We start from the raw sequence: 27,774 nt of genomic DNA, 5'->3' as shown, positions 1-27,774 counted from the left end.
TGCAAACAGCAGTCACTTTATTGTCATTTCTGGCCGTACCGCCCAAGGCACACAGCAAAGGTCACTGTTACAAAACCACGTCGCTCTGGGGGTTCCCTACGCTTTCAGCTGTCATTTTTGGCTTTTAATTTTGCAGCACAGCCACTTGCTCTCACGCTGTCCCGATAGGAAGATCCTTTCACAGAAAGGACGATTCAGTTTGCACAGACACACAGCTCCTTATTGCTGAAGGACCAGCGGTACCAAAGGCCACCAACACCCGTCCCATCCCGGGCACGTGCAGCATGAACAGCATCTCTGTATCCCACAGCCTGGCTTTGGGGCTGGGGGATCTGCCAGCATCACTGAGCAGCGCTGAGCAACGGTTTGTGCATCTCTGCCCCCGCAGAGGGGGGATGAGTGCAGGGGATCCTCCTGCCCACCCCACATCCCACCCTGAGATGCGGTGTCAGAGCCGTCCCCTGCCCATGGGGCTTTGGGGTGCTTCAGGAGGACCCCCAAAACCAGAGCGGGAGATTCCCTTGGATCACAGAACCACTGAATGGCTTTGGGTTGGAAGGGACCTCCACGGACCCCCTCTCGGCACACACATCACCGGCGCTGCTGAACACAGCTCTGCTCTGCTTTCTTTGGGCACCGATCCCCCCTCCCCTCCCCAACGTTCCTTAGAAAAATAAGGTTGTGCTTATTTATAAAACAATATATATATATTTATATATATATATATATATATAAAAGAAAACTTTCCAGTTAAAAAAAAAAAGGAAAAAAAAAAGAAAAAAGAAAAGGTGGTATATCAAAATACGGTAAAACTTTGGCCGTTAAAAACACGAATGAAAAAGGCATTGTGCTGTGATCATTGCATCGCACCCTGCGGTACCGGCAGCGTTACGCCCCGGCTGCCTCCCGGGCACACATCGCCACCACTGGGCAGAGCTCGGGGACCCATCGGGGCTGAAGGGTGCGTGGGGAGCTCTGCGGGGCCACGCCGGGCAGAGCTGCGCTCCCGGGGCAGTTGCATACGTGTTCTCCTCAAGAAGGAAGGTCCGTCTTTTCTCCCCGTAGTGCTTTGGAATACAAGTGATTGATTGTCTGTATGCTTCGTCGGAGAGAGGCGTATCCTTTGTATAAAAGGCGTTTGGGGATAAAACGAAATGGGTCTGTAAGATCCAGACATATATAAACATACGTGCTTTGATACATTTATATATGTGACTTCTAGATATGGGGAAGCACTACTGTGGCACGATTACAGATGACGTTCTCCACTCTCCTTTGCCTTTTTTTGGGTATTTTTGGTTTCGTTTTTGTACAGCAAAGCTCCACGAAGCCCCCGAGCAGCACCGCTCAGAGCCGGGCTCCAGCGTCGTTCCCCCATGCACAGACATCCCTGGTGCTTATTGCTTAATTCTCGCTTCCCATACTGGCCTTTGGGGTATTTACATCTCTTTGGCTTGGCTTGGACACAGCAGTCTGGCCTTTTCTTCCCAGCAGGCAGTGGCAATGCCAAAGACAGGGGTCGGGCTGGGGAGAACCCCCATCTTTGCCACTGGGGAACCCACGGCTTGGCTTCGGCTGGACGAGAGCCTCGTGCTTCTCCGAGGTGAGATAAGACGATTCATGCACACACGTCGACTTCCAGAGGCAGAAGGACGCCGAGGGACCCATCCCATCCCCCGGCCCCGCTCTGAGCTCAGCCGTCCCCACGGCGGGGAGGGGTGGGGTAGGCCGCACTGGGGCTCGGCGGGGCCCGGACCCCCCTGGGCAGCAGCCGGTGCCGTCCCCAGCGCCCTCAGACGACGAACTCAGGGACTTCATCGTGGGTGAGGTCCAGTGAGAAGTATTTGCTGGTCCGTTTGGCGGGGAATCCCTCCTGGATGTTGAGGCACTGCCGGGCCAGGCAGCCGTTGCAGTAGAGGCCGTCGTCGCCCAGGCCGTGGCTGCAGCCGAAGGTGAAGCTCTGCGCCGTGTCCTGGCACAGGTCTGCCAGCTGCAGGAAGTCCTTCTGGTAGAGCCGGATGTCGTCCAGGCTCAGGCTGTGCCGGTCCGTGGACGTTTTGGGTTTCCTGCACGCCGTCTGCGTGAGGGAAAGGGGGGTGAGGGGCGTGCAGGGACACAGAGCGCCATCGGGAGCGGGGATGGGGGTGAGGAGCACCGGTGGCACCCACCTGCGGTAAGGAGTCGGTGCTCTGCCCACGGAGCTTCACCACCGTCTCTGAGGAGCTGGAGGTGGAGGAGCTGAGCTCCTTTACGATCAGCCCTGCGTGGAATCATTGAATCACTCAGGTTGGAAAAGACCTCCATGATCCCCGAGCCCAGCCCCAACCACCCCCCATGCCCACTGCTCACATCCCTCAGTGCCACATCCCCACGGCTCTGGGACACCCGCAGGGATGGTGAGCCCACCACTCCTGGGCAGCTGTGCCCAACCAGGTTGGCTATTCAAGAGAGGGAGAGGACGGCACACCATAATGACACCCAAAGCCAACATTATTCCCAATGGCTCCATCTGATACACTGCTACCTTTGTCCCCTCGTGTCCTCACACCGTTCCCTGCCTGTTGACCCTGTGTGGCCGCCCATGCCTTTTTGCAGGGGTTTCCTACACAGATTTGTGCTTCGCTTCCATAAGCATCACCCAAAAAAGTTACAGTGAACCCTCCCCTGTAGAAAACCTGCACCTTCCTCAAGATTTTTACAGTTCTATCAGGCTGAATATGCCTCATCGACACCTGCAGCCATGGGACAAACAGATTTGCCCTGCATCCCAACGGAATACTCAGGCTAATTTTGGTGTGCCCAGCACTGCATCACACAGGATGGAGGAGGAAATGCAGGAGCAGAGGGGAAGGGGAGGATCAGGTTGGATGTCAGGAAAAGGCCCTGCACCAGAGGGAGCTGGGCATGGAACAGGTTCCCAAAAGCACTGAGCTTGCCGGAGTGCAAGAAGCATTTGGGCAATGCTCAGACACAATGTCTGATTTTTGGGTGCTACCGGTGTGGAGCCCGGAGTAGGACACCATGACCCTTAGGGATCCCTTCCAACTCGGGATGCTCTGTGATTCAATGGTTCTACAGAGCGTGGCATTACCTGAGTGCCCGTTGAACTTGCGTGACAGCAGCATGTCCTCGGTGATGTACACACACATGTCGGGGCTCACCTCCAGCGCCAGCTCGCCCGCTCTCTCCAGCTCCCGCGGGTCATCCACCAGCATCTCAATCTCTGCGCCAGGAGGGATGGGGACGGTCACCTCCACACCACCACCCTCCCACCAAGCCCAGCGGCACCCAACTTGCACACCCTGGAGTCTCTCACCGTCATCCTGCAGATCCTCCTCCAGCCGCTCCTTGCCCCCGCTCTCCACCCCGGAGGTGTGGGAGCTGCCGTGGCTGGTCATGGAGCTGCAGGTCTTCAGCTTGCGGTGAACGCCGGCGTCCTCGGGTCCCATGTCCCGGGGTTTGGGGTCAGCCTCGATGCCCGAGGTGTGGGAGCTGCTGTGGCTGGTGGTGGAGTGTCGGGACAGGCGCTTGTGCCGGATGCTGCCGGCGCTGCTCCCGCTGGCCCGCGAGCGCTTCTCCAGCTGATCCATGTCCAGGTCCAGCGTGTCGCTGATGTACGACTCGCGGTACTGCTTCTTCTCTGTCAGGATGGACACACAACACACACGTGGCACCCACGTACCGCCCAGTACCCAGGGACAATGATCCAAACCCAGCTGGGTGGTATGCTGGAGACAGCCCTGCTCGGATGGCATGTGGAGACTGCTGGGGTGGGTGAGGAGCTTCGGGCCTGCTGGGCTCTGTACTGTGTCCTTCCTCCAGTGGAGTAAGAAGGAAAGAAGAAGGAACAGGAGGAGGAGGAGGAGAAAGAGGAAGAGATGGAGGAAGAAGAGGAGGAGGAAGAGAAGGAGGAAGAAAAAAAGGAGGAATTGGAGGAAGAGGAGAAAGAAGACAAGGTAGAGGAAGAGAAGGAGGAGGACAGGGAGAAAGAAGAGGGAGAGGGAGAGGGAGAGGGAGAGGGAGAGGGAGAGGGAGAGGGAGAGGGAGAGGGAGAGGGAGAGGGAGAGGAAGAGAAAGGGGAAGGGGAAGGGGAGGGGGAAGGGGAAGGGGAAGGGGAAGAGGAAGGGGAAGGGGAAGGGGAAGAGGAAGGGGAAGGGGAAGGGGAAGGGGAAGGGGAAGAGGAAGAGGAAGAGGAAGAGGAAGACGAAGACGAAGAGGAGGAGGAAGAGGAGGAGGAGGAGGAGGAGGAAGAGGAGGAGGAGGAGGAAGAGGAGGAGGAGAAGGAAGAAAAGGAGGAGGAATAGGAGGAACTGGAAAAAAAGGTTGAAGACAAGGAAGAGGAAGAGAAGAAGGAGTGAGAGAAAGAAAAGGAAGAGGAGGAGTAAGAAGAAAAGAAGAGAAAGAAGAAGAGGAGGAAGAAGAGGAAGAAAAGGAGGAACAGGAGGAAGAAGGAAAGGAGGAGGAATAGGAGAAAATGGAAGAAAAGGAGGAAGAAGACAAGGAGAAGGAGGAGATAAAGACAAAGATAAAAAGGAGGAGGAGGAGGAGAAAGAAGAGAAAGAAATGGAACAGAAGGAGGGGGAGAATGTTACGTTTGCAGAAGAGCTTTCTGAGCTTGGGGAAGGGACAAGGGCCCTGGGAACACTGCACTGAAGCACTGAGACCCTCAGGGACCACAGCAGGGCATGCAACCATTCCTGGGGGTCTGCAGGCATCCACCGCAGCCAGAGGAGCATTTCTGACCGGACAGAATCAGAACAGGACCACCATGGGAACCTGCAGGGCAGCTCCACGTCCACACACAGGCAGGATTTGGGGAACACGGGGCACCTACCCTCGTTCTCCTCCAGCCTGCGGACCTGCCGCAGCACGGGCTGCAGGTTCATGTACAGCCGGTGGCTGCTGCTCAGCAGCTGCAGGAGGTGGCGGGAGCGCAGCGGGCAGCCCGTGTAGTAGATGAGCTTCCTGGCCGAGGGCAGCCCGTCAGGAAGGATCTCAAACTTCTTGCCCTGTGCAGGAGATGGGGAAGCTCAGCCCTCCGGAGCACCACGACATAAACCAGCCTCGCTGTGCGCGGCTCCGCACTCACCACAAACACCAGTTTGCCCACGTTGGTCCAGGGGAAGTCATAGAGCAGCTGCTTCTCCTCGTCCAGGTTCTGTAAGCAGATAGAGGGTGGTGACGCACTGAACGGGTTGCCCAAGGAGGCTGTGAATGCCCCATCCCTGAAGGCATTCAAGGCCAGGCTGGATGTGGCTCTGGGCAGCCTGGGCTGCTGGTTGGCCACCCTGCACATAGCAGGGGGTTGGAATTGGATGAGCACTGTGCTCCTTTGCAACCCAGGCCATTCTAGGGTTCAGTGATAAAGTGGATGAGGGTGGCAGTGGGGGCATCCTGCAGGGATGGAGATGGGAGCAGGCGCTGCATACCTGGAAGATCTGAATGCCCCGCGTTGTCAGCCCCAGTGTCAGTGATGCATCCACCTCCCTCTTGTCCTGGGGGGAAATACGAAATGCTTTTAAATTTGCACCATAAAGTGCAAAGGAGGGAAGACTGAGGTTGGATGTCAGGGGAAGTTCTTTACTGTGAGAGTGGTGAGGTGCTGGACCAGCTGCCCAGAGAGGCTGTGGATGCCCCGTCCATCCCTGGAGGTGTTCAAGGCCAGGTTGGATGGGGCCCTGGGCAGCCTGGGCTGGGATTACATGTGGAGGTTGGTGGCCCTGCCTGTGGCAGGGGGTTTGGAGCTTCGTGATCCTTGAGGTCCCTTCCCGCCCGGGCCATTCTATGATTCTATGATAAAGTGGATAAATCTGCCCCCACAACCCAGCTGTCCCCTCTGGTTACCCCACCTCCTGCTGTAGCAGATGTTGCATGCTGGGCTTGTACAATTAACAATGCACACACACTGCAGGTTGCATTCTCAGTTGGTCCCACCTCACCTCCCCAAAATGCCCATATCTAAAGAGGAAACTTTGAGGGACCTTCAAGAGGTGATGGCTTTAAGTTGTGCCAGAGGAGGTTCAGGTTGGATATTAGGAATCATTTCTACTTTGAAAGAGCAGTGCTGCAGTGGCACAACTGCCCATGGAGTGGTGGGGTCACTGTCACTGGAGGTAATCCAGAGCCATGGATGTGGCACTGAGAGATACAGTCAGTGGGCATGGCGGGGTAGGGTTGGGCTTGGGGATGAACAGAAGGCTGGATGGGGCCCTTGGCAGCCTGGTGGGGGGCAACCAGCCCACAGCAGGGTTGGGGTTGGGCAGCAGCCCCACTCCCACCTTGTACAGCCGGTAGTAGTGCACAGCCACGTCGTCCAGCCGCACGGCCTCCTTGATGTACTTGAGGTGGGCTTCAGAGGCCGTCAGGGCAAACTGATCCTTGTGCATGTTGGGGATGTGCTTCAGGATGTAGTCCCGGCCCCGCTTCGCCACCACCTGGTTGAAGGAGATGGGAAGCTCATCCAGGGCAATGGAAAATTGGAGCAACGCCTTCTGCTGCAGAGAGTTGCAGGGCTCTGTCCCTGCAGTGCTCAACTTCTGGTGGCAAAAACCCCATCAGCAGCACAGAACCAGCCATTCCTACACACCGGGCTTCCCACAGGGCAGGGACAGAGCCCTGAGGCCATCGTGAGTACGAAAAACAGCAAAAAAAGCAGGTAGATATGGGGCAAACCCAAGGAATATTCATCATAAATCAAAGCAGGCAGCAGCACCCACAGCTTTTATTCATTTTCCCATCCCGGCAGCCTGGGCTGTGGGACACCCTGGGGAAGGTTCAGCTTTTTGGTGTTGGAGCATCGCAAGTGCAATCATCACTGCACCTCCATAACTCATGCATGCACCGGTTAGCAACAGCTGGGCTTTTCTGGGGGATGGGCTGTGCACAGGGACAGCGGGACTGCACAGACTGCAAGGGACACCTCGGGACCAAGGGCTGGGTGACACCGCAGCGCCAGGTGGCACGCAGGGCAGCCCCACAGTGACCACCCCCCTAGCAAACACAGGGAAATCCCCATCACTGGTGTGGCCACCCTGATGCTACTGCCCAACCCCAACCCACGCCTGCAGCTATTTGCAGCCCTACAGTTGTCACTGGTTATTAATAACCAAGAGGTGCGGACACAGCAGCATCACCCCTTCTGCTGCAAGCACAACAGTGCAGAGAGCAGTAGGAGACGCCTGAAGCCCCACAGCCTCGTGTCACACAGCACTTACCCAGGCAGGAAAATAGGCTTCAGGCTCGAAGTACTTCCCATAGTGCTTGTTGCGCTTGAAGTCTCCTAGGTCAGCTTGCAGGGCGAAGGCAGTGAGCAGGAAATAGGCTTCCTCTCGCAGCACACACTGTGAGTGCAGCACTTGCTTGCGCAGGTGCCAGTAGTAGTAGTACCGTGCCGTGCGGTCGCTGCAGGGATGAGAAATTTGGGGATGCTGGAGGGACCCCAGCAGCCATGCAGTTTGCAGCTGGGACCTACAAAACCCCTACAAAACCCTACAACCCTACAAAAGCATCTCCACATGGCCACCGTGTCCCCAACACGTCCCAGAGGGAGGCAGACCCTGACAATGGTTCTCTGACAGCTCCCTCCTGGCCTTGGGCACGTGAGTGATAAACTCCTAAATCTGATGTCCCCGACCCCCAAAATCATTGAATCATGGAACCGTTGAGGTTGGAAAAGACCTCCAAGATCCCCAAGCCCAATCCCAACCCACCCCCACCGTGCCCAGTGACCACATCCCTCGGTGCCACAGTGCCTTTGCTATGGGATGGGAGAAGGGTCCCTGCTGGGTCCTGTGTTCATGGGGAGGGGTCCCTTGGCACGCAGATGGATAGGGACAGGGACAGTACAACTGAACTAACAGAAAGGGGGGAGCTCCGGGTGCCTGAACGCTTCTGAAAGATGTGCCATTTGCCATTTCTTTTACAAAAATCTGGTTTTCTGGCAGCATTTGGGACGCTGTGCCCTGGCCTCACACCTGATCAGCCGACCGTTCTCCACGTAGTACTGCACTCGGAAGTGGATGATCATGGGGGGGCCAAACTGGTCGATCCCCTGGAACACAGAACACATTCAGGGCCTCTGAGGATATCCCGGTGTCAAGCTGTGACCTCCAGCCCCCGCAATGCACCGGGCTTCAGCGCTGCCCTCAGCACAAGGGCTGGTCTCAGCAATTCCCCTCCCCAACACCGCCTCTCATTTTCCCCCCACATCTGCCTTATCTCAAAAAACAAAGGGGATTTGGATTTATAAATGTGAAGGCCGGGTTTGAAAACCCCGTTGGGCCGGCAGCCACCTTCCCCATCCTTCCTCCGTCCCATTCCATCCCATCCCTTCACCCACTGGGAAACAAGGGAGGAATAGGATTCAGGTGGAGGACACATCCCCACGTGGCGTGGTGGCACTGGGGTGACAGCCACCGAGCACTGCCCTCACCCCCTACACCACCCAAACCGGCTCTCAGCACCATGCCCACCCCCAGCCCGCGGCTGCGCAGGGACAGTGACCTGCGCCGGGGACAGAGGTGGCCTTAGTGCCGTCATCTCTCCATGCAACACCTCACCGCTGACCTTGCTGGCCTCCTTCTTCCACTCCTTGGGGCAGTACTTGTAGAGTTTCTGGGCCAGGTCCATGTAGACGTGCTCATTGTCTGGGGGGGAGTTGGGCAGGATGAGCATCGTGACGCGTCCCCATTGTCACCGGGGCCATGGGGTGAGCCCCACACTTACTCTGGATGACGCTGAGCCCAAAGAGGTGGCAGTCCTTCAGCCTCAGGAGGTCACACACCTGCACGAGGAGCTCGTGGCATAGGATCTTCACCTGTGGAAAGCACACGCGTGTCCTGGGCACAAACCATGGACAGCGGCGCCCACCCCTGCCATGTCCCCACGTGTTGCCACCAGCTGGGATCCGGGCCTTGGTTTCCCATGGGGACCAAACGTGTGTCCCCATTAGCAAGTCAAAGTGGGCAGAAAATGGAATATTGGGTAGCACCAAATTAAAGAAAGAAGCCAAGTGAGGGAATTTCACGCTTGGTGCCCATGGTTCAAGAAGGTGGAGAGTGCTGATGCAAAGGGATGTGCCGTGTGGGTTTCTCCAGCAAGGAGAGGGCGATGGGCTCGAAATTAAAAGCAGAAGCCAAAAGAGAGCTTGGAAGAGAGCACCCCGGGGCCCCCAAGCTTACGTTGATGATGATGTTGAGGGAGTCGTCGTTGGGGAGGAAGATGCACACGCTGCGGCGGTCCTGCATGACTCGGTTGTTGTGGAAGGGCAGCTTGTTCATCGTGGGCAGCACGGCCGGGCTGGGCTGGGGGCGGTAGGCACCTCACCGGCAGGACGGGGCGGCCTTGGTCCCCACGGGCGCCATCCCTGTGGGATAGGGGTGCTGAGCCCCACACTGGAACCCATCCCACGGCCCCGCCGTGTGCCTGTGGCACTCACACCGCCCGTGACACTGCTGGCCTTCCCAGACCTTGGGCAGCGTGGGATTGCAGCTCAGCCCCCAAAGCCCGAAGCAGCGGTTTTATTCTCTCGGCTCTACTTCAGAAAAACCTCAGAAATGCCATTCCTGGCATGGCAGAATAATAACCAAAAAAAGGCTTTATGCTGGGAACACAGCAGGCTCTTCCCTGCCATCTCCGGCCGCAGGACCCGCACCCCTTCCGGAGCATCCCTGTCCCACAGAAAGCCAGCAAGCACTGTGGTGAGGAGCCACAGGGCACTGCCCCCTCACAGCCAGGATCCCAGGGCAAATGTTCCTGAAGCGCTCTTCATGCCATCACTACCCACAGGGGCACAAACACACGTGTGAAATAATGAGCACGGATCTTTACAAGCAAAGCAAACCCCTCTTTTTTTTCCAAGGACGCGATGGTGCCTCTCTCTTCACCAAATATTATGCTTTGGTCTACGTGGAAATATGTTTGGTTTCCAAAACCATTTCACTCTTCTATTTCTACAGCAGAGAAAGAAGTGCCCCAAGGCGAGTTGATGTTAGGTAGCTGCTGGGGGTTGGCAGGAGTTGGGAAATCCAGAGGGTTTGCACCACTGAGGCATTGTGCAGCCCTGGATCACGGCTGTGCCTGCACTGTATATGTGCACTGCATCCATGCACTGTGACCATACAGCACGGTTTTGCCTTGTGTCTATGCACTGTGGGCATGCACTGCAGGATGCCTTGCATCCATGCATTGTGGCTGCGCGCTGCACTCATGCCTTGCATCTGCACACCATGACCGTGCCCAGACATGATCAATCCCGACTGGGATCGAGCAGCACAGCGGCCAGGCTTGTTTCAAGCTTCATTAAAAATCCCAGCAGGGAACGAAATGGGGCTGGAGGTATTTGGTGTCCCCACCCTGGCCGGGCACCTGGCAGCTCCGGCGCCCGCTGCAGGGCTGGGTGTGATGCAGCTGCAGCGGGCGGTGGTGGGGAGGGCAGCACACCTCGGGGCTGGGTGTGCTCAGCGCCAGCACCCTCTGCACCCACTGCCACCCAAAGGTGCCCCGCAGCCCCCGCAGCACCACCCCAACGCAGCTCCCCATAAGTGCCCGCTGGCACTGGGCGGAAAGGCTTAAAAAAGGAAAGGAACCCCCGACGTGCAGTTGTTGGCTAACCCTGAACGGGGGCAAACTCCATCTCTCTGTGGTCGATAGGAGAATTCCTGGCAAACAGGTATTTTTCTCCCTGTGTGCCCAAACAAGCACTGACATGAGCACTGAACATGCACGGCTGTGGGCTGGGAGCGGCACGAGAGGATTGCAGCCGGGCTCAGCCCCTCAGATTCCATTATTTGTGGAGAGATCCCCAGCAAACTTTCCCCACGAGCAATTTGGAGCAGCCAAGCAAAGCAGCTGCAAAATCCACACAGGACGGAGGGCTCGGGCTTGGCACAGCTATACGGACACGTTGGTGCTTTCCCTTTGGGAAGGTGGTTCATCCCCAAAGCGCACCCACCACGCAGCACTCGGGTCCCCCCAGCCCCACCATATTATATCATTGCGCCCTGCTCATTTGCTTGCTTTCAGTAAGTCCTGTCCCACCAGCCCTCTCCCCCCCTCTGCTCATCCCCAGCTTTTGTTTCAGCGCTGCTGAGCCACAATAGCGGCGAACGAAGGGATTACGGGAGGGCAACCGGAGAGGAAAAGCAGAACAAAGTGCAGGGCTGGATGGGAAGATGAATTCACGGGGCAGGAATTTCTTGTTTGGAAGAGTTCAGAGTCGGTTTTGCCCCACATCACAGGGCGCAGGTATGCGCAAGCTGTTCCTACAAGTTGTAGGGCCGGCGCTCAGCGCAGCGTCTCCAAACCCGACAGCCACATTAATGCACGCTTTTGCGGTCGCCCCGTAATTAAAATCGTCTCCGATTCTCCACGAACTCAACAGTTTCCTCATAATGAACAGAGGGAGATGAAAGAGCCCTTCAGTGGGAAAAAAGGGCCGGGTTATAAATATGGCATTACTTCATCCACCACAACGCCGCTCGGGTGCTGGGCTCGGGGCCAGCGCTGCCCCCAAAGGACTGCAGGGTCCCCACGGCCACCGGCTTGGGGACATCTGGAGACATCCGGGGTTCCAAATTGACCCCCTGGGTGCGCGCAGTGCTCCGTCCTGCAGGACAAAGCCAGCCTCACTTCTTGGGTTTCTTGGAGATACCGAGCGCCGTCCCAAAGCCTCACACAAACCACCACCATCCCTATCCGAAACCAAAAATGCATGACAGCCACTCGGGTCTCCACCAAGGAGGAGCTGCAGGGCTGCTGGCACCCGGCTGGAAGCAATTATCCCCGCAGCAGAGCCAGGAGGAGGAGTGCTCGGAGCTGTGGGTTATGCGAGGCGAGCGGGGAACAGAGGGGCTTTGTGTGCCCCGGCACCCCACGCCTCGCCGCCCCATTCAACCCCCCACGCCTTCCGGGGCCTTTGTGAAACATTCCCCAGCCCTCTCAGCACCAGGGCAGGTGTTCCCAGTGCCACCAAGACAAGATTTCCCAGTGCCACCAATGCGGGATTGCTCGGTGCCACCAAGATCTCCTAGTGCCACCAAGGTTCCCTGCGTCACCGAGGCAGGAATCACTCCTTGCCACCAAAGGAGGGTCTGCCAGCATCACCAAGGCAGGATCTCCCAGTGCCACCAACGCCTCCAGTGTCACCAAAGGAGGATCTCCCTGTGCTCACGCTGCAGGACAGCAGCTCCAGAGGATGCCCAGAGGGAAGCAGCGCTGCCTCCACTTCCATGGGGAGCGAACCCACGCTGACAGCAGCACCCGTAGGTCCGTTGGGTTTTGGCCTTGGACTTGCTGTGGGTTCTGCTCTCCGACCACAAAGCAGCCATAGGGAGCAAGGTAATAAAGAGCCATTCCCAAACTATGGAAGTCCCCATGAAAACAAAACCCAAGCCCCACAGCAGCCTCATGCCCGCGCCATGCCTCAACCCCGAGCAAACTCCCCGGATGCGCTTTTGGGAAGGCTCAGAGGATTTCTGTACAGAAACCCCTTTTGGGAGCCCCATCCCATGGCCGTGCTCCGGGCAGGAGCTGAGCTGCCACAAAGCAGCTGGGGCTCAGCTCAACGGCCCCGGTTGTGCGTGGTGTAGCCCCAAGACGGGGCTGATCTCCCAGGGGAAGGAGATGAGGGTTCATAACCACACGCGGGGAAGCGCTGCCCTGCCCCGAGCCCCAATCCTCACCCACGGGAGCGGGTTGGTGGTTGCAAAACCGCCCATGTCCCGGGCAGGATGTGCCAAAACAAGCTCCATTTTACACCGAAACGAGCTCCATTTTATGCCAAAACGCACACAGTGATGCCTTGAACACCGAGAGCCCCATCCGCTCCCTCCGCAGCTCACAGCGTCTCTGTGTCCAGCTCCAGGTTGGGGCAAACAGAGCTGCAGTCCCCCATTGGAACCCCCCCAGGTGCCCCAAAGTGCTCCGTGCGGCCCCAAAAGCACCACCACGGCCGCTCGCCCTTCCACAGCAGCGCCTGAGAAATGTCAGAAAATAAAGCATCAAACTGAATTAACGAGCCAGGCAGATATTTTAACCACAGCCATAATTTGTGTATTCCATCTGGAGTCCACGGCGCTGCTATTTTTTTTTTTTTTTTTGGGTCTATTTTTTTTTAGCAGGAGGGAGCTGACATCATCTTAATTTGAAATTCGCATTTATTTTTACATCTGGTCTGAATTAATCCTTAACAGAGCGCCGACTTTTTTCATGCCCTGGAATAATTGCTTACAGATTCGGGGTTCGGAGAGGCTGCATAAACCCGAGCTCCAATGAAAGGACCCCTTTGCAAACGACAGCAAAAAGGCAGTGCCTATAACCGAACCCCGCAGCGCCTTCGGGACGGGGGGCTTTACACAAAACATCGCTCTCGAGCAACAGAGACCGAATCAATCCGCGCTCAACCGAAGAATGAGAGAGCCTGGTGGAAAAACACCGCCACAGCACCGAGCAGGAGAGCTCCACGCGCAGCCAACACGTCCTGGAAGGGCAGAGTTTGGCTTTAAGGGTAAAACGGCCCCGCGGATGGGGAATGCTCAGCCACGAGTGGGGAAAAGCTGATGGAAAAGCCGATTCTGAACTGCAAGATGACAGCAGACACATCTGGCCGTGTCCCTCCCACTGCCACCACCGCGTCCCCACAGCCAACCCACGGCCACCATCACCCCGGTGCCTCCTATGGGACTTCCCCAGTGCTGCTCCTGCGGTGATGGCACCCATGGGTGAGGGCGTCCATGGGTGAGTGGCACCCAGAAGCAGGAGGAGCCACAGACAGCAGGACCCATGGCTACTAACACACAACAGGATCCACGGGCAACAGATCCCATGGGTGACATCCCGTGGGGAAGTGTAACCCACCAGCAAGAGGACCCATGGGTGAGGAGAGTGGCTGATGATGGGACCCATGGGGGAGAGGTCTCCTGGGCAAGTGCAACCTATACAGGCCACGTGGGAGAACACAAACTATGGGTGATGGGACTTATGGGTGGATGCAACCCACGGGCAATGGGACCTATAGCTGAACCTGGACCTATAAGCAGTGGGTGATGGGACGTATGGGTGGATATAACCAGGGGTGATGGGACCAATGGGTGAACATAAGCCATGGGTGATGGGACCTATGGGTGGATGTAACCCACACGTAATGGGACCTAAGGGTGGGTGTAACTCGTGGGGGATGGGACCTACAGGTGAACATAGCCCACTGGTGACGGGACCCATGGATGAACGCAAACTATGAACAAGAGAACTCAAGTATGCAAGGACTCACAGGTGAGAGGACCCAAGGATTAGATATCCCATGGGCAAGTGCAACCCACGGGCAACGGAACCCACAGGTGAACGCCACTCACTGGTGATGGAACCCATGGGTGAACACAAACCACACATCATGAGACCTATGACCAAATGCAACCCACGCACAAGAGGACTCCCTGCCAACAGAACTTAAGAGTGAGGGGACCCACCGGTGATGGGATCCATGGGTAAGAGGTCCCACGGGCAAGTGCAACCCCATGGGCAGTGGGATCTACGGGTGAAAGTCACCCATGGGCAACGGGACCCACGGGTGAATGCAAACTATGAACAATGAACAAACTACGAACTCGTGGACAAGAGGATCCACGAGTGATGGGACCCACGGGTGAATGCAACACACGGGTGATGGGACCCACGGGCGAATGCAAACCAAAGGCAATGGGATCTGTGAGTGAATGCATGGATGTAGGGATGCTGGGTGGACGCAACGTACTAATGATTGCAACACACCAACAACAAGACCGACAGCGAAGGGACCCACCGGTGAGAGGACACACAGACAAGCACGGCCCGTGAACGAGCACGATCCGCAGGCAGGGGACCCACGGGCAGGGATCCTACGGGCGAGGGGTCCGGGAAGCGAAGCTGGGGCCGGGGCAGGGGTTTGGCGGAGCAGCCCCGCTGCTGTTAAATTTCAACTCCCTGCGACTGGCCAGAGGAAATGACTCGCATTCCTGGAAAATGAAGCCACTCGCAGTTCTCCGGCACCAACTCCGCTTCCGAATGCAACAAGCCGCCGCGCCGCTCCCCGCCGCCCACCGCCGGCCCAGGCCCACCCGAGACAGCCCCAGAGGGCCGGCGGCGCGGCGGCTGAGCCGTGCCGAGCCGTGCCGAACCGAACCGAGCCGCGCCGAGTCGAGCCGGGCTGGGAGCGCGCTGCGGGGCGCCGGGTGCGCACCTACCTGCGGCTTCGGGGACCGCGCTCCGTGCCGAGCCGAGCCGTGCCGAACCGAGCCGTGCCGAGCCGAGCCGAGCCGTGCCGAGCCGAGCCGTGCCGAGCCGAGCCGAGCCGAGCCGTGCCCAGCCCAACCCGCCGCCCCCGCCCCTTTCCGGGCCGCACCGCCCCGAGCGGCACCGGCACCGCCTCCAGCCCGCCTCGGCGCTGCGCCGGGATAGGAGGGGGGCAGCGGGCAGCCCCGGGGGGGCGGACTGCCCCTGGGCCGTGGGGTGCTGTGCGGGAGGGAATGCGGCCCCGGGGTCCTGGGGGTGAAGCTGAGCATCGCCGGAGGGGGCAGCACGCAGCCCCAGCTGCCAGCGCTGTTTTTCGCAGTCCGTCCCGAGCCATCCTCTTGGGAAGGGATGCCCCGTGCCCAGGCTGTGTCCCCGTCACGCAGCCCTGCGTCTCTCCAGCACCTGTCTCAAACGCTCAGACCCTCTGTGCTGCCACTGTGCCACCGAGGGAGGTCCCAAAGAGCCACACACAGCCTTTGAGCGGGATTTCCATGCAGTCCAAGAGAACCACTGTGCTTCCGAGCGTACGGTGCCTGGGACTCATAGAATCATGGAATGGATTATATCGGAGGGGACCTTAAAGATCATCTCGTTCCAACCCCTTCTGCCGGCTGGTCGCCACCCATCAGATCAGGTTGCACAGTAACCCATCCAAGCTGGTCTTGGGCACCTCCTTGGACAGAGAGCTCTAGGACACCAACCGTGCCACCAACACCCCCAGTGAGTGCTCAGGAACCATCAGGACCAGAGCCCGATCCTGTGGCAGCTCCCACTGATGCCCCAGCAGCTGCACCATGGACGCCCTATGCACACAAAGGACACAACGTGCACCCGTGTGCTGCTCTCCATAGGTGACCCGGGACCAGAATAGCAGCAACAGCCCCATAAATTAGCAGCAAAGCATCTCCACCGCACTCCTTCCTCCGAGGTGCCATATGGCGAGGTTGTTTTGGGAGGAGTTATTTATTCCTCACTTTTAAGCATCTATAGGCATCCTTCGGGCTGACCTGCGAGGCCGCCTCTGCCCCCGCAATCTCTGCATGGCTGTGGGAGAGAACAGCCGCTCGTTCCCGGACCTAAATAAAGAGCAGCTCTGTTGCAAACACCCCGACGCTCCTTCCTGAAATCTGCTTCCAGCCCAATGGATCACACTGGCTAATTACATGATGCGAGTGCACCGTGCTGGGAGCATGGAAAAATCCAGCCTGGCTTTTGGTGAGGGCTCGAAATCCTTGGGTTCAACGAGGGCGAGTGTAGGGTCCTACACTTGGAGAGGAATATCCTCATGCACCAGTCCAGGTTGGGGCTGAGCTGCTGGAGAGGAGCTCTGAGGAGAAGGACATGGGGGTCCTGGTTGGCCAGTGGTTGACCAGCAGCTTACAAGTGGTTGACCAATGGTTGGCCAACGGTTGACCAAAAGTTGGCCAACAGTTGACCAACGGTTGGCCCTGAGGAAGCAGTGTGCCCTGGCGGCCAAGAAGGCCATGGTGCCCTGGGATGGATGGAGCACAGCTGGCAGGGTGGGAGAGGTGCTCCTCCTGCTCTGCTCTGTGCTGGTGAGGCCACATCTGGAGCACTGGGGGCAGTTCTGGGCTCCTCACTTCAAGACAGAGGGTGGCTCAGTGACACACACAGTGACACACACAGGTCCCATCCTGCCAAAGGCAGCCCCTTCCCCACTGTCACCCCTTGGGAACAAGGTGCCCCGCTGCAGAGGCTCTGACACAGCCAAAGAAAGCAGCAGAAAGAAGTTTCGCACACCAGCAAAGCGATGCATAAGCACAAATGTGGACGCTGCGCTGCGGATCCCATGACAAAGGCAGACGATTTCAGGCCAGGGCCACGAGCACCTCCCTTCTGCAGGGACAGCTCGGAAAGATGGACGCGGGCCAGCGGCCGGCCGGCCTTCCTGATGGAAGGAAAGCCCCAAGGACGCAGGCGACAATTCTCCTTCACACTGTGTGCTTAAGGTTGCCAAAAATCCCAAGAAGGGGAAAACGCAGATGGAAAATGTCACGAGTGGGGGCTTTTTCTTTCTGTTTTTTCTTCTTTTCTTGCTGTTTTTTTAAATCCGGGCTGCTTGCATTGCGAGGTGTGTCCTGGGGGGAAAAGGGATCTGTGGTGATGAGTGAAGATGTGACCCTCATAGAGCAGACAGCGTTTTTCACAGGGGATGTATTCCCACGACGGGGATGGGAGGCAGCAGCTGCTCGCCACGACCCCGCGCTATCTCCACTCGAGTCTCTTTGCAGCAGCGTTTCAATACCAGCCCTGCCGTGGCCGGGATCGCAGCGCAGGCGTGAGAGCTCTCTTATCTCACGCATATTTTCCCTGTGATTTTGCTGATGGGACCAAAATGACGAACAAAGCAACAGAGTAACGAGTCAATCCATCCCACCCTCAGCCCTCCGCTCCGTGCTGAGCTCGTCCCCCATTGCACTGCACTGCACTGCCCCACGGCGCCGCTCAGCACGACGCCGGGTGCTGCATTTCTCACCCCACAGTCCCACGTGGGTCATCCTTGCCATGTCCCTCTAAGGGAGAGCGCCAGGAAGGCTCTAAATGCCCTCAGTGTGGCCCCAGGAGGTTTGCTCCCTGAGCCCTGCCATGAGCTGGCCATGAGCTCTTCCATTTGTGCCACTCGTTTTCACAAACGATGAAGAAACGCAGCCACACAGGGGCTTCCAAACCCCTCGGGTGCGTATTTACTTTTATATAAGCCTTGTCCTGAGGCACACACACGGCCCCGGGGTGCACACAGGGACAGGACTGTCACCTCCACGCGGGGACATGTGGCACCGCCACGGCTCCAACTGAGAGCAGGGCTCAGGAATCCCCCCGCAGGCTGCACGCAGTCGGAGGTGGGGGGCTGTGCTCGGCTCCGGGATGCTTTCTCAGCCCATAAAGGGAAGAAAATAAATAATGAAGCCCTGCTTGTCCCTGTGCAGAACCACAACAGCTGTGCATTGCCACGAACTCCGGTGTGGGGCCGGGCTTCACCGCGGCTTTGCATTTCATGGGGGATTCCCAAGGAGACTCACCCTGTCTCAGTTCTTTGGTAGGTGGTGAGTGACCCCAGCAGCATTCAGCCCAGTGCATCCCAGAAAGAGCCCGGTACTGCCTCAGTTCTCTGATAGATCTTAAGTGATCCCCAGCACCATCCATCCCAGCGCATCCCAGTGCATCCCGGTGCATCTGAGTGCAACCACGGAGAGCCTGCTGTTGCCTCAGCTCTTTGATAGTGCATCCCAGTGCAACCCATCCCGGTATATCCAGGTGCATCCCAGTGCATCTCAATGCATCCCAGTGCATCCCAGAAAGAGCCGGTCCACACCAGGAGGGAACCAGCCCTGGATGACCCCCAGCCCCAGGCTCCATGGGGTGACACTGGGCACATCCTGGAGACACAGGGCTGGTATGGGGTTGGCAATGCAGACCTCAAGGCAATCTCTCTTAGCCATGCGAGGAGTGGAGCACAGGGGCTGTCCCCGTGGCCCTGCCAGGTGCAGGGATGGGATGGCTGCTGCTGGCACAGAGCCACAGCACTGGGGCAGGAATGCCAGCAACACACAGAGCCACCCACGGTTCCACTGTGCTCAGTGGGGCTCTCAAAGGTCGGCGGGGGAGGGGGAAGACCCCCACACCTCCCATTCTGCTCAACCTGATATCGCTTCTCTTGGGAAGTCAGCACAGATGAGCAGTGGAATAAAGCTGTTGTGTGCGGGGTTGGAAAAGGAAAATCCACCCTGAGTGCACCAAGCGTTGGTAAAGCCTTCAGGCCGGGGCCAAGCTGGGATCTGGGGGGTTTTTTGGAGCTCTGGACTCGTCTGTTGCTTTGGCTTTTCTTTTTCCCAGCCTGCTGGAGCTGCTGGGAGTGGTGGAAACGTGCGGTAATGCAGGAAAGGCAGCGGCGCGGGCAGGAAGGAGCACAGAGCAGGAGTATTTTTAGCCCGGCTGCGCGCCTGCTCACAGCTGCAGAGATGGTCCCATCCGGAGCGGGGACAGAACTCCCTGGGGGGGGTTCCAAAATGCAGGGCTGGGAGTGGAGAACCACACTGGGGCCGCGCTATGGGCACGGTCAGGGATTCAGGACTATGAGACAGCAGAGAATCCACAGCACACAGCCTACGAGACCTCCAATCACAGCCCCTGCCCAGCGGGTTTTAATTACGCGCTCGTATGACAGAGCTCTCCCTCACTTGCTCACATCTGGAGGGCAAACCGAGGGAACGGGGTGGAAAAGTCAGAAGTGGGGTCAGAGAGCATCCCTGCGCCTGCGCTGCTGGACGTGCTCCAAGCTGCTCTCTGCGCTGCAGCTGTCGCACCCCATTCGCACCCACGCGTTTGGACCCACGGCTCTCAGCACCCATAGGTTCAGAGCAGTGCAGGAGGACCTACCCCTCTGCGGGCAGGACTCATGGCAGCGGGAATAGGGACCCATTTGGAGCTGATCCCCAGTGGGGTCATTGGCACGGCGGTCCCACACCCAGCCAAACTCAACAGAGCTCTTGGACTGAGCAGTGAGTCCTGGCTAATATTTATCCAGCAGGCTCCCACGGGCTGCTTAACGCCACGCAGCTAATTAGCAGCATCCCTGCAGCCCTGCGTCCTTACCCCCAGCTCTGACCATTCATCTTAGATAAGAGTACTTGGGTCCCTCCCTTGGCACATGTGTGTGCGCACACATCTATAACGCAGGACAAGGAGGTGCAGGACCACAGATGCACGTCTAGGGGATGCAGGAGGAGATGTGGGGCTGAGGGACACAGGAACGAGCAGATGGTTTCCATCTGGATTCCTTCAGACAGAGGAAATAGTTTCAGCGGATGCCAAAGGGAAGCTCTGGGATGTGCAGCTCTGGATGCGCCCGGACCACCCTGCGGCAGGCATTGCAGTGCTGTGGGCATCCCATGGGGATCGGAGCACACCCAGCACTGACCCCACCTCTTCAGGACAGGGTTTCTTTGCTTCCAGACCCACAGGGAACTCCTTCCCCCAGGGCCTCTGGTTCCAATCACTGCGTTCATCCACATGTAACCAAAGGAAGAGAAAATGCCCCATCTCCTCCCAGCACTTTGCATCCCCACAGCCCCCTGGCGTCACGTCCCTCGTGCCCCATCACAGTACCCAGCCACGTTCCCTGCCCACAGCACCACAGAGCAGCTGGGAGGGCTGTGTGGGGGCTGTGCACCCCCGTCCTTCACTCCTTCCATTCCCCATTCCAGCCCAAGTGGCCACAGCCATCGCTGCCCCATAAGGACTCCTCGGGGCTTCTCTGTGACCCGATGCTGAGCTGGCATTGCTCTCACACACTCAGACCATCACCATACTCTAAACCTCAGCCAGGTTGCACACAGTTGGATCCCCATCACAGAGGAGCCCTTCCATGCGCTCTGCCCCAGGTCCTCACCCCAAAACACTGTACAAATGCAGCCCCAAACCCCTCTGCATGTTTTCCATCACCTCAAATGCAAGGCACTCATTTGCTGGAAGTTACTCAGCTCTCCAGAGATATCAGCTGCCGCTGCAGAAGTGCCCAGCAGGGATCCTATTGGAGCCCACAGAATCAAGCTGGAGAAACAATGCTCAAAATGCATTTCTGTTTCAAGTAGAAGCCCCTATTTTTCAGGTATAATCAGGTCAGACACCAAGGAGGAAAAGGCCTTTTGCATTTCTCCATCACGGAGCTCAGCAGACACTCCTACCTGCAGAGCAGGATCGGAGGCTTCGGTCACCTGCCCCTGTTTGTGTTTGTGATCGTGTTGGATCCTAAGCTGCTGCATTAAAAATGCAATTAAAAATTTGCATGGGGCTTCACGCCCAGCCTAAGCCGATACCGCACCTCCTCCTGCCCATGTCCGTCAGACACCGCAATTACCCTCGCAGCCCTGCAGCAGGGATTGCTCAAAGCTCTCCTGCCAGAGCCTGTGTTTGTGCTGCTCCTTAGGATCCAAAATAGGTCACTCGCTGCTGAGAGATGGAGTCACCCGGGGGCATCTCATCTCCATGGGAAAGACTGAGGCACAGTGAGATCGGCAGCCATCCTGGTGGTACCCATCCCAGTACCCATCCTTATAGCACCCATCCCAATGGTACCAACCCCAGTATCCATCCTGGTGGTACCCATCCCAGTACCCATCCTTATAGCACCCATCCCAATGGTATCAACCTCAGTATCCATCCTGGTGGTACCCATCCCAGTACCCATCCTTATAGCACCCATCCCAATGGTACCAACCTGATGGTACCAACCCCAGTATCCATCCTGGTGGTACCCATCCCAGTACCCACCCTTATAGCATCCATCCCAATGGTACCAACCTTATGGTACCCATCTCAGTATCCATCCTGGCAGTACCCATCCCAGTACTCATCCTGGAGGTACCTATCCCAGTGGAACCAGCCTAATGGTACCCATCCCAGTGTCCATCCTGCTGGTACCCATCCCAATGGTACAGTCTAATGGTACCCATCCTGGTGGCACCCAACGCAGTGTAACCCATACTAATATCCATCTCAGTGGTACCTATCCCAATGGTATCAGTCTAATGACACCCATCCTGGTGGTACCCATCCTGGTATCCATTCTGGTGGCATCCACCCCAAAGGCACCATCCCATAGGTACCCACCCTGGAGGTATCCATCCTGGCAGTACCCATCGTGGTGATACCCAGCCTAAAGGCAGCCATCCTGCTGCTATCTATCTCAGCATCCATCCTGACAGTACCCACCCCAACACTGCCCAGCACAGTGGTACCCAGCCTGGTGGTACCATCCCAGCAGTGCCCATCCCCGCAGCGTGGGAAGCCTCCTGCAGCAATTCCCAGGCCAGCCAGGTGGGGTGAGCATGCAGGAGACACTTAATTACACGGTGCCTGGTGTTTTTCCAGTTGCAGAGTGCTGCCTGCATCTGCACTACCCGAGCTGCGTGGTTTTAGTCCTGCTTGACGACTAATTGGCAATTAATATCTTTGCATTATGCAAACAGGTTACAAATGTTCTGCAGCTCTGTTCTTTTTTTAATGCCTTCGCATTTGCAGCAACGCTCCGAGAGTTGCAATGTTATTCCCTTTTGCTATAGGCTGGAAAAATGGGTGCTTGAGGATGCAAAAGCACTGCTTCCAGCAGCACCCAGCACAGCTCAGAGCCCAAGGGACGCCTGCACAGCAGCTGATGGAGCACCGGGAGAGGGCTGAGCCAACCCATTAACTGCAGACACCGCTGACTGCGGTGCATGGAGGAGCTGGGAAGGGCACGAAGAACAGCCCGGGCAGCCAGCAGTGTGGTTCTGCTCCCTGTCACACTCCGTGCACGTTCCCATCTGAAGGAGGGTGGGGACAAACTGGGTGCTGGTGGTGGGGAACAAGCAGAGGTGCTTTTTCCCCTGCCTCTGCCCAAACGTTTTTGCTCATCAGGAGGAGCACATCAGAGAGCACTCAGCTTCCTGGGCTATGCATGAGCTCCTCACAGAAATGCTCCTTTGATACATGGTTTGCATTGAAGGAAATTAAACTTTAAACAGCAAAGCCAAAGAAATTTAGATTTTTTTTTTTTCCACCAGAGATGAGATAGAGACAGCCCCACGTATCTATCAGATGGAGACACACCATTAGGCAAACAGCGCTCGGCTGTGGTTGCTGCTTGGTTTGGTCTGCACAGGACCACGACACCACGGGGCAGCACAGAGGCATTTCCCAGCTCTGCTTTTCACTTGCAGAGCCCCCACCCCAAAACAAAGCTGTCCCCCACACAGGGACATGGCAAAGCTCTGCCCAGCTCCTGCAGCCAACTACATGGGCGTTCCTCCTTCCCTCTTGTAGCACGATGGGAAAGAATGAAGAGCGGGGCAGAACAGCAGGAAAATGCATGTATTTTCCAAGTGAAATGACGCCGTTGATATCAACAGGGATAACAATTACCTGTTGGCTCCTGTCTGCCTTCTTATGCCTCAGCTACAAACCCTGGGTGCTGGAAGAATCCTTCCCATCCAGGTGGGAATAATGAGGCACTGACAACCTGCATATTAGCTGGGCCAAATCAGCAGTGGATGCCCCATCCCTGCAGGCATTCAAGGCCAGGCTGGATGTGGCTCTGGGCAGCCTGGGCTGCTGGTTGGTGACCCTGCACACAGCAGGGGGTTGGAACTGGATGAGCACTGTGCTCCTTTGCAACCCAGGCCATTCTAGGATTCTATGATTAATACTACAAAGCAGCATCTTCCCTTCCCTCTTCATCCCCATCCCCATTCCAGTCACCATCCCCATTCCCCATGGGATCCTGTCATGCAGCAGCTGGAGAAAAAAAAAACACAGTTTTTCCACCTATCCCATTTAGCCAGCAGGCTTTTAGCTGAACCCCAGGTTTTAGGGAGCACGTGGGTGACCACGCAGCTAAGCCACTTCCCTGGGGATGAAACCTCCCAAAAGCAGAGCGTGGCAATGGAGCAAAGCCAGCCCTGAGGACACGCTGTTTGCAACGCCACCGAGCATCCCTCCCCCATCCCCTGCAGCCCTCCTTGCTCTGTGTCTCTCTCTGCTCACCACTCATGGGAATGACCGAAGAGCAGCACCTCATCCTCCCTGCAGCACAGGGCTCCTCAAACCCAGAAGCAAAACAAGACAAAAAATGGCAGTTTGCTTCCTTGGGATGACCAGATGTGGGACATGTGGGGGAAGGCGCTCAGCATCACTCTGCTGCCCACAAGCAAAGGGAGGGGGGCGATCCCCAACCTGCCCCAAAGTAGTACAGGATGGTTTGCAGCCGATGAGCTGAGGGCCCCCCACGCCCACAGCTGTGGGCTCCAAGCAGGGAGGGGGGCACATATTTCCACCCCAACGTTGGCTGATTGCAGGCAGTGGGAAATTCCCCCTCGGCAGTGCCAGAGCCTCTGTGGTGGAGGAGGAGGAGACTGCCATCAGCACCACGATCCCAAACACAAACAGCAGAGCCAGCGAGCACATCCGGAGCCTTGCATTCCACCACGAGGTTGACCAAAAGGAGGTTTTTGGCACCCAAATTGAATGCTGCTTGTCTTATCCCCCAGGAGACGACAGCCCGTTTCCATGGGCGCTTTGGGGAGCTGCATTCCCCAGACCATACACAGCAAACACCCAATGCTTGGTGCACCGCTCCGCTACCCCATATTGACCCTACAGCAAGACCCAGCGATGTGCCGAGCGCACATCTCACCCCAAAACCTCTCCACGTGGGGTCGGGTGCAGCAAGCTCAGCACATCGCTGCACACCGGCATGGAGACAGCGCTTCCCCCACCTTCACCTCTTTCCTGCCCAATGACAGCATGTGATCACTTCACCACAGGGATGGAGCAGTGCCGGTGCCCCCCACAGCCCCACAGTGCCAAATCCCATGGGCAGTCCCATACCGCCTTGACCCTGGGGCAGCCCAAGGGGCAACAGAAGGCCATGAGCCCAATGGACACCACCAGGAGTGACGCGTGCCATGGCCACACCGTATGCAGAAAGTTTGCCGTTACATTTTTGGGTTGTTTTGGGTTGTTTTTTTTTCCCCTATTCCCAGAGGTTTCGGCAGTGATTTGTTTTCCACTTCTCACATTTGTTCTCCCCCTCTCGTTTCCCTTTTTTTTTTTCTTTTTAATATTTTAATATTTTCAGCCAACGCGTTGCTGAAATCTTTTGCCTCTTACACAGCCCACGCTCCACGCCAGCACAGATCAGTCATAGAATCACAGAACGGCCTGGGCTGAAAAGGCCCACAGTGCCCATCCAGTTCCAACCCCCTGCTATGTGCAGGGTCGCCAACCAGCAGCCCAGGCTGCCCAGAGCCACATCCAGCCTGGCCTTGAATGCCTGCAGGGATGGGGCATCCACAGCCTCCTTGGGCAACCTGTTCAGTGCGTCACCACCCTCTGGGGGAAAAACTTCCTCCTCATCTCCAACCCAAACCTCCCCTGTCTCAGTTTAAAGCCATCCTCCCCCTTGTCCATCCATCTATTATTAAATAAATAGAAGATATGATTTTAAAAACAACACACACACAAAAACCAACACAACGGCATCTCGGAGCCTCCATTTGCAGCTCACTAAAGGCCCTCCCCAAGGAAAGCCCTCTTGCTCGCTAATGCTCTCCCCACTTCCAGGCTGTGCACACTGCGGGCGCTGGGCTGCGGGGTCCCGGGGTGACACCCAGGGCCGGGACACCCGACTGGCTGAGCCGGTCCTCCACGGAGATCTGATGGGGAGGGAGGGGCAGCCCGGCAATTACAGCCTCCTCGCCTTAATAACCCTTGCTGCTTCCCCGAGTCCCTATTTACATCGTTTTCGTAAGAGTAGTAATTAACGTCTCTCCACCAAACAACAGCAGACCCTCCTGTTATTAAAAGCGAAGACCCAGAGATGGAAATGAAGCTGATCTTTGAGTTTGGAGAACCTCAAAACCCTCTCTACAAAATGGCCGAGCAGGATTTAGGGCTGCACACCCGTGCTCTGCTAAGGAATGCATGGGATCCGTGGGTTGGATGCATCCGCGGGGTGGATAACCTCTTGGAGAACAGCCCCTTCTCACCCCCACTTCTGGGGGTATTTCCACCCCTCTGAGCTGCTCCCAGCAAAAAGGAGCAAATGGGGCTGGGGGCTTAGCGACAGCTCCTCCCTTGCTTTGGAGGAGCCATCAAAAGAAGTTGAGAAAATTAATTACGCACCAAGATGAGTAATTAAGCTGATTTCCTCGGTGAAGGCATGGAAGGAAATGAGCTGGAGAAGCTCGTAATTGTTTAAAGAAGGACATCCCGTGGGTACAAGCTATGATGGCCGGGGGTGCACGAGGGTGGGACACTTTGGGACTATGGATGGTGGCACTGGAGGTGGCACAGCGAAGGCTGCAGGGTGAGCAGCAGGACTGCCGTTGTCTGAAACCAGGGCTGATCCATGCTGAAAACACCAGCCTGCCCTGGGTGTTGAGGGAAAGGAAAAAAGGGGGAGACTCGGGGGCTCTGAGGGTGTCAGCAAGCCATGGGACATACAGAGCTCATCTCCAACCATCTTTGCACACAAGTGTGCAAAGGGCAGCCAAGCAAAGTGATGTGTGTTGGCATGGAACCAGGCTTCAACCCCACCGGTGTGGCTCCAGCAGGTGAGCAGTGTGCAAGCAGCACACCAGGCAGGCATTTGCACGGCGCTGGCTCTGTGCAAGCCCCAAGGTGCTCCCAAACCCCATCCTTAGGCTGGACACAAGGCAGAAGCTCCTGAAGGAACACCGGGGTCCCTGGTCCTATGGAGGGGGTCCAGGTGTTGGGGATGGGAGCGGAGCTGATGGAGCACAAGATGGACAGTGCTTGTGGGCCCTACCTTCCTCAGGTCCAGCCCTGGCCTTTCTTTCCTCCCGTTTTCCCATCGGTGACCCACTGGGCACTTCTTTTTTGCCCTTTTTCCCTCTCCTACCTCCAACCCACCCACCCTGGTGCTGCTTTGGGAATCCCCACCAGAGACAATGCAAACAAAATCGGATCCAAACTGAGGGATCTCAGCCAAACAACCTCTCCCTCGGAGCTGGGTGGGGGGTCTGCAGATGGCTCCATCCCCACCAGATCCCAAGGACCCCACTCTCATCCCTGCACACCCCCTGTTCCCAGGCACACCAATGGGACACAGGAAACACAGCCAACGCTTGGTCGACCTAGTCCTCATCAGAAGACAAAACACAACAACCTTGTGGTCGCCTCAAGGTCCTCCATGGGAAAGCATTCCCAACACAAGAACTTAATGGCTGTGGAGTTGTAAAATCGTGGAACTACAGGATTATGGAATTGTAGAAACAGAGATCTGTAGGTTACAGAGCCATAAAATCACGGAATCGTAGAACTGTAGGATTGCGGAGCCATTTAGGTAGGAAAAGACCTCTCAGACCATCAAGTCCAACCACTAAAGGCTCGAAGCCACGGCCCCGTGCTAAGATGGCACCCCAGGACCAGGTCACCCTCATCACCACCCTTCCCTTCCCTGCACTTAAAAGCACGCACGGGCTTTCCTACCTGCAGCCGGGAACATCTACGAGTCGGGCTCCTTCAGCAGCTTCATGGCGAGCTCAGGGCTATCTCAGCAAGGCTGGAAGACAAAATCAGCACAGGGAGGGCTCAGCGTCCCCATAGGCATGGCGGCTCAGAGCAGGTTCAGCTGGTGGGACCCCGTGCTGCCGCGGGGCGGTGGGACTGCGCCGGGCTCTCCACCTCCTCCTGGGAGCCGCGCTCTGCTCGCAGGGACCTGCCCTTGCTGGGGTGGCATCCAACTCCCAAACACGTGTCCTTACCTGCTCGGAGGAGGATGGGGGAAGGTTGGGGTGCCCTTCCAAGAAGCGCATGGGTCTCAGCGAGGCGTGGATCGCGGCTCCTCCCGTGCTTTGGCCAAGCAGTGTTGCGGCAAAGGGGTGCACCAAGCTGCGGCAATGCGGGCAAAGGGGCCGGCGGTGCGAGGGCTGCGCGTGGCCACGGTCTGCGTGGATCGGCCGGTTGGTTCACAGTGGAGCTCTGATCTGC

The 27,774-nt window shown here is 57.2% G+C and overlaps 1 protein-coding gene across 3 annotated transcripts; it reads right to left on the bottom strand.

Moving 5' to 3' along the window:
* On the bottom strand, nt 1-27,774 carry FRMD6 (FERM domain containing 6). 3 transcript variants are annotated; one of them, XM_015276767.4, is made up of 15 exons: nt 27,549-27,774; nt 27,274-27,346; nt 9,180-9,364; nt 8,725-8,815; nt 8,503-8,645; nt 7,974-8,050; nt 7,215-7,401; nt 6,279-6,434; nt 5,430-5,495; nt 5,090-5,158; nt 4,835-5,009; nt 3,317-3,640; nt 3,092-3,223; nt 2,169-2,260; nt 1-2,077 (listed from the first exon to the last, which is right to left on the bottom strand). In XM_015276767.4, the coding sequence occupies exons 3-15, from the start codon at nt 9,276-9,278 to the stop codon at nt 1,793-1,795; spliced, it is 1,896 nt and encodes a 631-aa protein (XP_015132253.1). In that variant the 5' UTR covers nt 9,279-9,364; nt 27,274-27,346; nt 27,549-27,774; the 3' UTR covers nt 1-1,792. The 3 variants fall into 3 exon arrangements, with proteins under 3 accessions (XP_015132253.1, XP_004936574.1, XP_040557759.1); XM_004936517.5 differs by lacking the exons at nt 27,274-27,346; nt 27,549-27,774 and adding an exon at nt 15,216-15,314; XM_040701825.2 differs by lacking the exons at nt 27,274-27,346; nt 27,549-27,774 and adding an exon at nt 15,216-15,314 and having other exon boundaries at nt 8,566-8,645.

Source organism: Gallus gallus, chromosome 5, assembly GCF_016699485.2.
Source record: "Gallus gallus isolate bGalGal1 chromosome 5, bGalGal1.mat.broiler.GRCg7b, whole genome shotgun sequence".
NCBI lineage: Eukaryota > Metazoa > Chordata > Aves > Galliformes > Phasianidae > Gallus > Gallus gallus.
The sequence above is the reverse complement of the archived record's forward strand: the minus strand, read 5'-3'. Positions and strand labels throughout refer to the sequence as shown.

Bases quoted from the DNA above. Each gene is read 5' to 3' on its own strand.
- FRMD6 (XM_015276767.4), bottom strand. From the start codon at position 9,278: ATGAACAAGCTGCCCTTCCACAACAACCGAGTCATGCAGGACCGCCGC. The intron at 8,051-8,502 runs GTCACTGTCCCT...TCTGTGTTCCAG, and splicing joins CACCTCTGTCCCCGGCGCAG to GGGATCGACCAGTTTGGCCC. The intron at 3,641-4,834 runs GTAGGTGCCCCG...CCATCCTGACAG, and splicing joins CAGGCTGGAGGAGAACGAGG to AGAAGAAGCAGTACCGCGAG.